Here is a 14,635-nt window from a genome sequence, read left to right as displayed (position 1 = left end):
GGGAGGCGTTTCAGAATTATGCCACCCAAAATCCCAAAAGTATCTTTCCCCACCTCCACTCTTGATTATAACAACCTTAATTCTCAAAAATCTCCTGGGTCATAGCAACCCCCTTGTGCCCTTGTCTCTTTGGGACATGGGGAAGAGAACGCCTGGCTCTCCTAGGAAGGAGGAGGAAGGGCGTAGCTTTCCCCTGGCTTGAATGCCAAATCCAGCCAGCCTGCTGACTTCTTCTCAAACTGGATGTGATGGGAATAAATGCGACCTTAAAGAAGTGGTGGCTGGCAGTGATAGGAGGGAAATGAAAGAGGCGAATGCTCAAAAACACATTTTGTATCCCGTAATTCGAGCAAAAGGTGCCAACATATAGTTGCAAGTACAGTACTAAGATGTGTACAAGAGTCTTTGGGTGATCATCCACCACAGCTAATGGTTTTTGCTTGATTGGAGATAGAGTAAAAACAGAGTATGTTTGGAAGAAAAGTAACCAAAGTTTGAGAAACATAGTTAGAATAGAGACTTCTACTGTTCTGGTTCTCATTCCACCCGCACCCAGTGTAACTGCTACTTTCCCCAAGTATTCAGCTCATATTGAATACAACATCTCCCATTTCTTGTTATTTTGGATTTTCATCTGTTTTACACACACAAAAAGTTCCATTTGTATGACATGTAAGGAGAAAGAAGTATAGACCTGATTAAAGACCTAATCTGCTGGGAAGATCTCTTGCACAAGCCCAATGGAAAAGAAAATGATGGCACAGCCTGTATTGTTCCCAATTACCGGAGGAGTTAAAGTAGTGCAATGGTTAGGACATGGATCTCAGGTTTGGGAGAACCAGGTTCAAGACCCCACTGAGTCATGACGCACACTGGGTGACCTTCTACCAGTCACTCTCTCTCTCTCTGAGTCTGATCTACCTTGCAGGGTTGTTCGGAGGACAGAACTGGAAAGTGGGGAGGAGAAGAGCCACATGCACTGCTCCAAACGTGCTGCAGGAAAGTGGGATACAAATGCAGGAAATAAAACACTGCAATGAAGCTTATACAAACGGCATCGTGGAAAACCAGGGATCTTGTTTCCTTTCTGGAAATGGAGCAGAGCTGTTCTTTTCCGAATCTGAAAGGAACTGAGTTGTGGTGTGCCGGGAGAAATGACAAAGCCAATGAACCAGAAATGTGTTGCTGAACATTGTAGAGGAGGGCGAAGGTAAGGGAAAGGCAGATATGGGGGCAGGGAGACTTGTGCTTGTAGCGGGGCTTGTCTATAACCTATACATGGTTTCTCAACTGATGCAGAAAGAAGATGGGTTCCTCCACCCTCACCTTTTCTGGAAAAAAAAAAAAGAAGAAGGAAAAATGCAATCTCTGTAGCTGTTCTCTAGCATCAGGAAAAAAGCATAGCTAGCAATCTATCCTAAATGAAAGCCTTTTGTTTCTTTGAACTGAAACATACACACACTAAAGCCCACTTCGGGATGAGCTGCAACATTTCCATGCTAGCACATGCTTTCGCCTAGCCTCACCCATGAGGGCGTGTTTTTGGCAGGGTGCACATTTTGGTAGTAGACTGGAACACACCCCCAGGAGGACTATAAATGGGACCTGACTAGGTTGCAAAGGCTAGCTTTTTCACACGCCACCGTCTTGCACCTGAGCTTTTCATTCATTGCTCCCACCACCATGTCTACCTATTATCAGAGTTCCTCTTCTTCCTACGGGGGTGGCTTGGGCGCTGGGAGTGGTGGCGGCTCCTACCGCGTCTCTTCCGGACGCCTGGGATCTTCCAGCGTCCATGGGGGTGGTGGCGGTGGTGGCCGGATGTCCACCTCTTCTGTTAAGTATGTGTCCTCCGGAGGTGGCCACGGAGGTATGATGGGAGGCGGCTTTGGTAGTGGATTAGTTTCTGGAGGAGGCCTCGGCTATGGCAGTTACCTCGGTGGTGGTGCTGGCGGAGGCTTCGGCAGTGGTTTTGGTGGAGGCTATGGAGGTGGCTTGGGTGGAGGCTTGGGTGGAGGCTTTGGTGGAGGCTTTAGTGGAGGCTTTGGTGGAGGCTTGGGTGGAGGCTTTGGTGGAGGCTTGGGTGGAGGCTTTGGTGGAGGCTTTGACTTTGTGGCTGGTCCTGGCGATGGAGGCCTTCTTCAAGGAAATGAGAAGAGTACTATGCAAAATCTCAATGACCGCCTGGCCAATTACTTAGACAAAGTGCGAGCACTAGAGGAGGCCAATGCTGAGTTGGAGGTCAAGATCCGAGAGTACTACCAAAAGCAGGCTCCCACTCACCCATCCAGGGACTACAGCCAGTACCACAAGATGATCAACGACCTCCGTGACAAGGTAGGATTGCCCAGATGGAGATGTGGTGATGATGGCGAAATTGCTTCCTGAAACATACAGCTCAAGGGCATCAGTGTAGCATTAGCGTTATTGTTGGCAAGGGCAAATGAAATGATAATGTTTTGTGTTTATGTGTTCTTTTTGATACTTCTACCTACACCATCTTTCTATGGAAATAATTTCAACAATGGAATTGTGGGATGATTCTTAAAAATAAGTGAAGTAGAAGCAAAATAAGTATCAATGAGTTGTCTCTCTTTTCAGAACAAATATTGAGGCTGAGAAATAATAGAACAACAAGAAGGGGGTTGAAATAAAACCCATCCTAACATTTGCACAAGAAAGCAAGCAAAGAGAAAGACTAATTAGTCAATCAGCACAGTGCTTAATTAATTGCAGTGGAGCCATAGCAGGTTAGACTGTTACAGACTATTTGTGCAATTAGCATCTCTGTGAAGAGGTTTTTTAGAAAGCAAATAGCAGGTGAGCTGCGTATTAAAAGTAAGTGATGTGATTAAGTTTTAAAATTGGGGGGGCGTGACAGGGAGCAAGAAGTTACAGCTACCCATTGCCATCAGCAGGTTCCTAATTCAGATATTGGAGGGGGGGGTGCTCCCTGCACTTCATTCAAATGCCGATGTGTGGATGATGTCCCATCTAGTTTGGGCCTAACCTTTTATTTATTTATTTATTAACTTAGCCTGAAGTTATAGGATGCAGAAACCATCACTTCTATGCCAGGAAAGTCTTCATCCACTCAATTTCTGCCTACTAGGTTTCTTTTATTAGAACAGGAACAGACTTCAAGGAGTTGCCGAAAACTTTTAAGGGAGGCTATAACTATAACCTGAGGTATATTCACCATCCTGGATGAATGGCACAAACAGTATTTAAATGTGTTTTGTCTTGCCTGAAGCCCTTGACCTGAAAGTCTTTATCTTTCAGTCCAAATGGGAAAGGAAAGGCAGGTTAAACCTATTCAGCAATGAAGGGAAAGCCCTCTGTAACAGCTCAGAGCCATTCCGTTACTACTGCTGGATAGTTTAGTTTTAGGTATCTGGCTGCAGAGCCAGATGTTGGGAGTGTCTCCCTGACAGGGACTGGACTCAATGATCCGCAGGGTCTCTTACACCTCTGCTGTTCTAAGATTACCTCACAAAATCCAGGGCAGTAGGAACTGTTGCCAGAAATGTGAACATTGGCTTTCCCCCATGTGTACATAATGCCACCTCGTGCTCGGATGACTGGCAAATCCATTGTAAAGTAGAACTATGTGTATCTATTACATCCAACGTCAAAGGTAAAGGTAAAGGTTCCCTGTGACAATTTTTGTCCAGTTGTGTTCGACTCTAGGGGGCGGTGCCCGTTTCCAAGCCATAGAGCCAGCGTTTGTCCGAAGTCAATCTTTCCGTGGTCACATGGCCAGTGCGACTTAGACACGGAACGCTGTTACCTTCCCACCGAGGTGGTACCTGTTTATCTACTCGCATTTGCATGCTTTCAAACCACTAGGTTGGCGGGAGCTGGGACAAGCGATGGGAGCTCACTCCGTTACGTGGATTCGATCTTACGACTGCTTGGTCTTCTGACCCTGCAGCACAGGCTTCTGCGGTTTAGCCCGCAGCGCCACCAACGTCAAGCATTGTGTTTAATCTGAAACAAGCACTCTTCTGTGTTTGAGCTCATCCACACATAGATGTCAGCATGGGCTACAATATCAAATTATGTATGCCCTCACCCTAAATTCTGGTGGGTTCTCACAGTCCCATCAAAGAGGACCATAAGTAGCAGTCTTATAGCCAGCCAGCTTATTACTTCAGTATTGTCTCCACTAACTAGAATGGATTTTTAGGTTTCATTTGTGACTCTTCCCTAGCCCTGACATGCTGAGCTTAAATCTGGGAACGTTTTTCTGCACAGCATGTGTTCTCCAATACATTACTGTATTCATTTTTTATTTCATTAGTAAGAAATTAAGACCTTTGGGTAGTGTGGGCGGCATATAAATTAAATAAATAAATAATAAATAAATAAATAAATAAAGTGTATTCTCGAAGGCTTTCACGGCCAGGATCTGATGGTTGTTGTGGGCTACACAAAGACCAGGGATCATTGCACAAAAAAGACCTGCTAAAGACACCCATCAATCACAGTGACAGATAATCTCTCCCTCTTATCACAACAATACATCCACACACCAAAAAAAAAAAAAAACACATGCTGATCACCATCATCACCCTATCTCCTGAAAAGGACAAAAGCTGTTCCCACAGCTATAAATAATCAACTATCCAACAAACAGCAACAGAGCATGGACAGAGTTCCTACTCCAGTCCTCTGAAGATGCCGGCCACAGAGACTGGCAAAACTTCAGGAAGAACAACCTTCAGAACATGGCCGAAGAGCCCGAAAAGCCCACAATAAACAATTAAGTGTACTCAGACCATCAGTATTTGCTCCTTGGATATCTAGATAGACTTGCCAAACACAGGGCACCATTCTTTATGTACACCAATGACTGGTTAGCTTACCTCTTGCTAGCATCATCCGCATATTCTTATGTCTGAGAAAGAGTGGCTGCAGTCACCCATGATTTGTTTTTAGGCAGTGCTGAGCAGATATAGTACAGAGTGCAGTGGATCCATCAACAAGAAAGCCTGTATGTGCCTAAGGTGTGTCAAAGTCTATAGAAAGTCCTAATGTTCATCTTAAATGCCTTATTTCAATAGGTATGCCAGACTTTTTCTGAACAATGGAAACAAGGCCAATCATTGGGATGGCTTAGCCATAACATTAAGCTAAGAATGGAGGAACCATTGATTAGCTCTTTTAATGAAAACTTACCCAATTTTGCATTATGTGCACCAAAACTCAGCTACACTTTGAAATGCACAATCCTCCAAATTTTGTAATCAAGTTCTCCAGCTTATAAATGAATATACTGTAAATAAACATAATTTGAATACAAATTTATACATGGAATGAATGTAATTTTCCATGCAAAAGTTTTGAACAATTTTTTTCCAAGACCAGCATATAAACATAAAAAAGAGAAACTGATAAAAATCTAAAATGAACAGAATCATTATCCTTCTATTAAGTCACAGTTTAGCATTATGAGAATTAACCAAGAAAAGTCCCAGGCTTCCAAGCTCCAACTCCTTTCTTACTTCCAATGCATCTGCAAGACATTTGAAAACTTTCATTTCTAGTTTATATTAACCACAGTTTCCTGTGCTATATGAACCCAAGAAACAGTGGATAATCTTAACCATAATTTTTCGAGACAGCACAAGTTCAAACCATCATTTCAGAAGCTGCCTTGTTTTAAGAAACCATAATGAAGATTAACTATAGCTAGTCAAGTTCAGACATAATGGGAAAATGTGGTTAATTTATAATGGAAGCAGAAAATTCCAATCTTCCCTTGGCACCTGTGGAAGAACAAAGGAACAAAGAGATCATACCACTCTTAAAGAAAGACACATGATGAGAAAAGAAATTGGGTTGATTAATGTCTTTTTTGGGGGGGAATAACAGAATAATTTTTGAAGACTGTGCAAATGTAATTTCAAATAAATTAAAGCAAAATAACCTGGAATATCTATTGCCTTCTGGTTATATATTTATAATCACTGGAATATATTGTCTGGAACCCTAGGTTTCCATCCCCATGTTCCCTCCCTAGGTTTCCATCTCTGTGTAGTTTCCATCTCTGTCAACTGTCTATTAGGAAATGCAATACCCTTCAGTTAATGAATGTTAAATAACATTCACTAACATTCTTGCCTTCTCTCTCTCCTTTATAGATTCATAACACCACTGTTGACAATTCTAGGCTTATCTTGGAGATTGACAATGCTAGATTGGCTGCTGATGACTTCAGACTGAAGTAAATATCTTTTCTCTTTTGTTTTCCTTTCCTTGAGGGCAGATGTAGTGGGGCGGGGGAAGGTTAAGGATAACGTGGAGCAAGGAAGAGGATAGAAAATATGGATTTGATCAGGTTGGCAGAAGATGTTTTCAAATTTCTATTTATTTCTGGAGAAAGAGAAGGAGAAGAGATCTATAAAGACATATGTATGGGAAGCAGAACTGATGAAATACTTCTTATCTACAAAGTATTTTCATCCCTCTGAATTCCTTAATTTTTTCTTAAAACCGGCAGATATGAGAATGAGCTGTATCTCCGCCAGAGTGTTGAGGGTGATATTAATGGCCTGCGTAGAGTCCTGGATGAGCTCACCCTGGCCAAATCTGACACAGAGATGAAGATTGAAGGCCTGAAGGAAGATCTGGCCTACCTCAACAAGAACCATGAGGAGGTAAGTGTAGAAAAAAGCAAAACCTGGAAGCCCAGATGGTTTCTGTCACCCATTCCAAGTTATCTTGTATGTATTAATTATGGTCTCTTAGGAAATAAGAGCATAGATCATTTAAGACTACTGCTTTGAAATGCCCCTATACTTTCCCCCTAACCACTCTGATATCACTTGATATCCAAGTGTCCACAAATGCAGTGACCAGATCCCCAATTGTAACAAAAACATTTACCTCTGATAGCCGGTAGATAAAGTGTCCGATATAATCCACCATGAATTATCTTGCATTTTTAAAAAGCTGCTAGCAAGTTAAAAACTGAGATCATGGCCACTGATCCCATCACCCCCTGGCAAATAGAAGGGGAAGATATGGAGGCAGTGACAGATTTTACTTTCTTGGGCTCCATGATCACTGCACATGGTGACAGCAGCCACGAAATTAAAAGATGCCTGCTTCTTGGGAGGAAAGCGATGACAAACCAAGACAGCATCTTAAAAAGCAGAAACATCACCTTGCCAACAAAGGTCCGCATGGTCAAAGCTATGGTTTTTCCACTAGTGATGTATGGAAGTGAGAGCTGGACCATAAAGAAGACTGACCACCAATGAATTGATGCTTTTGAATTGTGGTGCTGGAGGAGGCTCTTGAGAATCCCCTGGACTGCAAGGAGAACAAACTTATCAACCCTGAGTGCTCACTGGAAGGACAGATCCTGAAGCTGAGGCTCCAGTACTTTGGCCATCTCAGGAGAAGACTCCCTGGGAAAGACCCTGATGTTGGGAAAGTGTGAAAACAAGTGAAGAAGGGGACAACGGAGGATGAGATGGTTAGACAGTGTCATTGAAGCAACCAGCATGAATTTGACCAAACTCCGGGAGGCAGTGGAAGACAGGAGGGCCTGGCGTGCTCTGGTCCATGGGGTCACAAAGAGTAGGAGACAATTTAACAACTAAACAACAACACTAAGAAAATGTCTCTCTCAGAATGGTGCCATGATGTATCTTGCAATGACATGCAGTAAACACACACACACACACACACACACACAGAGAGAGAGAGAGAGAGAGAGAGAGTGTTACTGCTGCCCTGGAAAACTCTTCACAAGAAAATAGGTCCACAGAAGACTCCATTTTTCCCTTTCTGGAACTGGAAGGGCAGAAGCAAGACCTTGCCAGCTACTAGAATTGGTGGTTGGCTACCAGCCCAGACACCACCACCATACATAATATCATTTGCCTTACCCTTTGTGATTAACTATCCTAAACAGTACACTGTGGTATGAAACCCAACAAGGCTGTAAAATATTGTTTAAAAGATGTGACACCTTGACATTTGGCAAACCCTAACTGTGTTGTCTCAATTTTTTGTTTCACCAAGTTAATGCAAGAATACAGCACTCAACTGACTGGAAAGGTCAGCGTTGAGATGGATGCCGCACCTGGAGTTGACCTGACCAAAGTCTTGGCTGACATGAGAGAACAGTACGAACACCTAGCTGAGAAGAATCGTAGAGATGCTGAGGCCTGGTTCTTTAGCAAGGTAGACTTCTGTTTCTTCATGACTGGGTTTGTTGGAGCACAGCTACTACTTTGTATTCATTTGTATACAACCAGAATAGTCATGAGGTCTTCCAGAGGATTCTGGGAATTGTAGTTTAATCAGCACTGAGAATTCTGTTGTTTCTTTCCCTTACTGAATGAAAGTTATCAGAGCCCCCAGGAAAGATGAATGACTAAAGTCCTGTTCAGAGCTGGGATATGTACTTTTTAAAAATAATTCATGCCATAACTTCTCTAGGAATGCTCTAGGTGTTCATGTGTTATTTGTAGCATGTGCTCTCTCTCTCTCTCAATCTCTCTCTCCAAATTAAAGATTGGTGAGTTCATCCAGCAATATTTCGTTTGATTTTTAATCCTTCTTCCTCCAGACTGAAGAACTGAATCGTGAAGTTGCCACCAACACCGAACAGTTACAGACCAGCAAGAGTGAGATTTCAGAACTGAGGCGCACAATGCAAGGTCTCGAGATCGAATTGCAGTCACAGCTTAGCATGGTATGTTTTGCAACTACCTCGCATGAAAAAGTTCAACAACTAAAGACACACACATTGCTGTACTGGATCAATCCAATGTTTGTCAAACACAGCCGCTCAGATGTTTCAGAAGCATCCACACCAGGGCCAGATAATAATGACTGTCTCATTGATAGTTCTGAATATCTGGCTGTGTTTTTTTTTCCCTTTTGCTAGAAAGCGGGTTTGGAAAACAGCTTGGCAGAGACAGAAGGACGGTACTGCGCTCACCTGGCTCAAATCCAGAACTTGATCACGGGTGTGGAAGAACAGCTGGCAGAACTGAGGGGTGACATGGAGCGCCAGAACCAGGAATACAAAATGCTCATGGATATCAAGACGCGGTTGGAGCAGGAGATCAGCACCTACCGCCAACTGCTGGACGGACAGGACACCAGGTATGTAACTGAGCAATAAAAATCAGCCAGCAAGAAGGAAGAGAGGCCCCAAAGTCCTCATTACACATTCTCTTCCTGTATGCTTGTGTGTGCACATGTGTGGAGTCAGATATGTGTATGTTGATGCCTCTCTACCTGTATGTTCCTAGGTTTAGGGTTTTTTTTAAGTACACCTAAAAATGAATGAGATTCCCAGTGTGGTGTAGTGCAGTGGTCCTCAATGTTGGGCCTCCAGATGTTATTGAAATACAACTCCCAGAAGCCTTTGCCACCACCTCTGCTGGCCAGGATTTCTGGGAGTTGAAGTCCAAGAACACCTGGAGGCCCAAGGTTGGGGACCACTGGTGTAGTGGATTGAGTGATGGACTAGAACTCTGGAGAACAGGGTTTGAATCCACATTTAGCCATGGAAGCTCACTGGGGGGAGTGGAACTGGTAAAACCACGCTTGAAATATCTCACTTACTTTGAAAGCCCTATTAGAGTCACTATAAGTCGGTTCTGACTTAGCACAGAACACACACACAAAACTGACCAATGTGAATATACTATGCAGGTATTTGAAAAGATGTGCACCATACAGTTAAATAGAGAACCACAACTAGCTGAAGTTCCTTCTGTGTGTCCTGAAGACAAGAATACAAATGGGAGACAGAGTCTCAAGATGTATAAAAATATTGGCAACGCAGTCTTTATTCTTACCTAAACAGCTCAGACCTGATGCGTTTCAGCTGTGGCCTTCTTCAGGAGCAAGCTTTTAGAACCCTAGCATCTCATTTGGTCTATACCAGCTCCAACATTAATGCAAAGTGCATTCCCAATATTTTTATACATCTTGAAACCTAGTCTCCCATTTGTATTTTTGCCACCAGTGCATGTACCAGTCCTGAAGAAAAGACAAGCAAGGGTATATGTCCCTAAATGAGATAACACGGCAGAAATTGAATACATGCCAGTTTACACAAAAAAAAAAAAAAGAAAAAGAAAAAAGTTCTAGACTTGTACATGTAAAGAATGTTATTTTACTTTGTACATGGTAAGAACTGGTAGCTCCAAGGAACCTTTGGGGAAAGTAGAACTATTTTGGGAGTTTATGCTGTGGGAGAGAGAACATTGGAATCATGATCTCTACAGAGAAATTCATCTGAACATGTGAATAGGGCTTATGTGTGATGTAGGATGTGGTGATACATGTAAACTCCGTCACAACCCCAACCCCACCCCACAACCAGATATCTGCAGAGAGAAATATGTTGGGCTGAAATATGTTTTTACAACCTCCCATGATCAAGAACCTGATAAGGCAAGACTTCCAGTCATAGAAACTCTGAAAATTTGTTACTCTGAACATGTTTATGGCCAACTCCATATCCCCTAGCACTAATAAGCCTTATTCACATCTGCAGGTGTAATACCTGAATAGGACAATGTAGAAATGCTGAGGTTCCATCAGACGTCTTTGCAACATAGTAAATTGTGAGCAATTATTGACGGAACAAAAGGAGACAATTTGGCATGCCATTGATGTAATCAGAAAGAAGGGGTTAAAAAACCCCTGTGAGTTGTTATTATGAGCCCCTACATTGTATAGTAGGCATGTGGTCAAGTGACCTTGTGCACTACACTTCATTAAATGATTTTGAAATATCCTTTATTCAGTAAGGCAAGAATCAGTGGTTACTGATGGCTGCTGCTAAAGACCACAGCTTGTTCTCCCTGGAGTGGGCTACCCTGATAGCCTTCCATTCTAGACTGTATCCCAGATACATTCAGCTCATTTAGCCCTATTGCTCAAAATATCCTCTATGGAGCTTTGGCTGAGAATGATTTTGAGAACAGACTTCCTAGAACAACTAGGACTTTCAGTTTATCTTAGGCTAATTCACATTCTCATTGTTCTTCCCTTTTTCCTTCCTTTTCTTCTTTGACAGGCTGCCAGGATGGTCTCCAAAGGATGGTAAGGCAATGTTTCAATTGAATTTTCCAATATGTTTACGAACAGGGCCAGAGTGAGGCTCCTGGGAAACATGGAGCGGGGTGGGGGTGGGGAGAGGCAAAGTATGCAGAATAGAGCCACGAGGCAATCTCTGTTAGACATTTACTCATGAGAATTCCACCTGCAGAAGTTGACGCAGCAGTCTGATGAAGTGCCGGTTGCGTTCCTGATCACGCAGCCTATTTGTGTGGTCAAGTGGACACGATGGTGTGCAAAAATATTGAACAGGATAGGGGGAGCAATGAAATTAATGGGATTTAAATCCAATTTGATTAATTTTATCCACCAATAATTTCAGTTAAAAATTCATGAGACTGATAACTCAGTTAAGGCTGATTAATAATTTCAATAACAGAAAATCAGTCATAATAACTAGTAGGCACCTTTGCTTTCAGTAGGTTCACTCTGACTACAACTAAATCTGAATCCAGTCCATCGTCTTGAAGGCAAAAGCATGACTTAAAAAAATGCCTTTTACATCTAGAAAGCTACTAATATTAAACACTCCATCTCTGTGGAGGTGGGGGTGAGCAGTCTGAGTTTCAGCAGTGATGTATCAGAACATAGAAGAGCACAGGTTTAATCCCTGAGATGTCCTGTTAAAGGCTCTCAAATTGTAGGATTAACAAATATCAGTGGCTGAGATCAGGGTTGATTCATGGCTAGGGTGAGCGTCCCATCACATAATTTCCCAGGCAGCCCCTTGCTCCAAGTCAAGCCACCTACGGCTGTGATTGCGGACAACTTTGAGTTTAGGACCCTGTCTTGGTCTAGGTGAATAATATTGACTTAATTAAGGAAAACTACACATTTCTTAGGCATCTGTTTTATGGTATTAAGTCTTTCATTTTCTTTGAAACTGGAGACCCAAGTGGGAGGGGGAACAAGTTTGGAACCATGAAGCATGGGGAAAGGAGTTCGTACCCGCCCTACCCAAAGCTGCAGTCTTGAGAAGAAAAATGTTCCCCTTCCTTTGTTTCAGAAGCGAAATATCTGTTGCCACAAGGTGTAATTTGTCCCTAGGTTGCACCTTGTAAAACATGATATTCTTGAGCCTCCCAGGCTTCTTACCTGACAGAATCTTCCTCTCTTTAACTCAGCATCCCACAGCGGCGGAAGTACCACCATCACCTACAGTGGTGGCAGCAGTGGCGGCAGCGGTGGCGGTAGCTTCAGTGGTGGTGGCGGCAGCGGCAGTGTAACAACCAGCACCACCTCTACCAGCAAAGTGCGTGCCAGCAACTACTGAGAACCAGCACATGAGAAGACTCCTCCTGCGCCTGCTGCCTGGCGGAGAAACATGGTGCATCCCCAGCATGCCTGCAACTCCTATAAGAAAGAGTCCTCTGCTTCTACAGGTGTCCCTTGGCTTGGCCACATCCTTAAAAGGCATCCACGTACAAGCTTCTTCTCACTTATCATAGCAGATGCACCTTCCTGTAACTCTGTCCTCAATTAAAAAATTCCCTTCAGGCATTTTTGTTTTGCAAAGAAATACGTGTTGCTGTGTTTACTTTTTGCTCTATCAGACAACTGTGTTGTGCAACTTGTGATGCTTGGAAAGATGAACAATAACACACAAAAATGTAGGTATCATTGGGTAGAAACCTAAGTGCACTGAGTTACACATAAGTGCAATAGGGTAAATTACAACAGGACATTGCCATCGACAAGTTGCAGCTCCTATCAGTCATTGCACAGCAATCATATGACTTGGTGCATAACAAGGGATATAAGTGGCAGCTCATCGGTAACCAATAGGTTTCTGTCCCATTAATTAATTAGTTAGTTTCATATCCCTCCATTTCACCAATATAGAGATGCTAAGTGGTATATAGTTTTTTTTAAAAAATGCAACTAACAATATAATTACACTTCTAAAAGAAGTAAGTGTTATGTCAACTACAGCATAAAAACAACTGAAAAGCACATCAGAAACTATATACTGCAACAAAATCTTCCATTAAAACTGGAATAAAGATTGGAATAGGTAGAGTTTCTTTGCAACTTTTTCCCTCCCCCCCCTCCAGTTGCTTTTTTTGGATTACAGCAACCAGAATCCCCTGCTGGCTGACAGATTCTGGGAACTGCAGTCCAAACAAGCCACTTTTCCAAGCTCTGCTTTATCCATACCAAAATGGGAACCATGAGAAATTCAGCATAATATAAGCACTGATTCTGAATGGTCTCTTCTTTCATCCTTTTCTGAGATGGAATCTCTCATTTCAATAACCACTTTCTGAAAGGAAGGAAGGAAAAATCTACAGGAACAAAGATTCAGAGTCCAACTATAAATGTGAGCTCCCATGTTATAGCAGCACAGATTGGTGGAAGCCTGTTTTATATATACATACATAAAAGAAAATGGCACAAAAACAAACGTGAATGAGAACAACTCTCATTAAAATATTGATAAAAACGAGAGAGCTCTTTGAAGAACAGGTATGGCAAAAACCTGGCACAATCTCTCATGGACAATATAATTTAGTGTTGTGTAAAGTATAACTCTGACTTAGAAAGGTGATTCATAAGGATTGCTATCTGGCTGGGTTTTTTATGACCCAGATTGGCTGATCTGTATAAAACACAAAGGTCCCTTACTCTTGTTTTATATAATAAATGATCAATATGCTAATCCAGTGGTCCCCAACCTTGGGCCTCCAGATGTTCTTGGACTACAGCTCCCAGAAGACTTCACCACCACCTCTGCTGGCCAGGATTTCTGGGAGCTGAAGTCCAAGAACATCTGGAGGCCCAAGGTTGGGGACCACTGTGCTAATCGACTACAGCAGTGGTCCCCAACCTTGGGCCTCCAGATGTTCTTGGACTTCAACTCCCAGAAATCCTGGCCAGCAGAGGTGGTGGTGAAGGCTTCTGGAAGTTGTAGTCCAAGAACATCTGGAGGCCCAAGGTTGGGGACCACTGTACTACAGCCCCTAGGTTGCAGTCTTGAACTGTTACAGGAGCATTAAAGCATACACAGAGAAGGTTATGGATTCCAGTGAGTTTCTGTGGCTAAAGTGGGATTTGAACCCAGGTCTCCTGAGTCTTACTCTGTCACTGTATCAGTTATGCCACACCACAAATAGGTAAATGAAGAGATTCGAAGCTGGTTCATAATACAGGGTGGTAACATCTGTTTGTCTTACTTCCTGCAACATTTTAATTTTCTCCGTTAGTCTACCTTTTAAAAATTCAGCACACATAAAAAAATCACACACAATTTTCATATGCATTTCTAGACATACTTGTGAACAATTTCCCCTAATAGGTGCAGTCATGAAGCATTTTCCTGGATACAGACATGAGAAATGTGCAACTTTCTAGACGTTGTTAGATTACAGCTCCCATCAGCCTCAGCCAGCACAGCTAGAGTGAAAGAGAATAACTTTAAGAAACAGATGGAAAACATCATGCACTGCAATTCTAATGCCATTCCCGCTTATTACACTGAAACAGAATATTGTCACACCATCATGACCAAGAAAAGTGGCACATGACAAGTAGTGAT

The 14,635-nt window shown here is 42.7% G+C and overlaps 1 protein-coding gene across 1 annotated transcript; it reads left to right on the top strand.

Moving 5' to 3' along the window:
* Positions 1 to 1,628: 1,628 nt before the first annotated feature.
* LOC110074850 (keratin, type I cytoskeletal 19) lies at positions 1,629 to 12,619 on the top strand. The gene is made up of 8 exons (XM_073004260.2): positions 1,629 to 2,337; positions 6,147 to 6,229; positions 6,506 to 6,662; positions 8,038 to 8,199; positions 8,588 to 8,713; positions 8,909 to 9,129; positions 11,060 to 11,085; positions 12,225 to 12,619. The coding sequence occupies exons 1-8, from the start codon at positions 1,684 to 1,686 to the stop codon at positions 12,371 to 12,373; spliced, it is 1,578 nt and encodes a 525-aa protein (XP_072860361.2). The 5' UTR covers positions 1,629 to 1,683; the 3' UTR covers positions 12,374 to 12,619.
* Positions 12,620 to 14,635: the final 2,016 nt, after the last annotated feature.

Source organism: Pogona vitticeps, chromosome 6 (assembly GCF_051106095.1).
Source record: "Pogona vitticeps strain Pit_001003342236 chromosome 6, PviZW2.1, whole genome shotgun sequence".
NCBI classification, from domain to species: Eukaryota; Metazoa; Chordata; class Lepidosauria; order Squamata; family Agamidae; genus Pogona; species Pogona vitticeps.
This window is presented reverse-complemented; position numbering and strand designations above follow the sequence as displayed.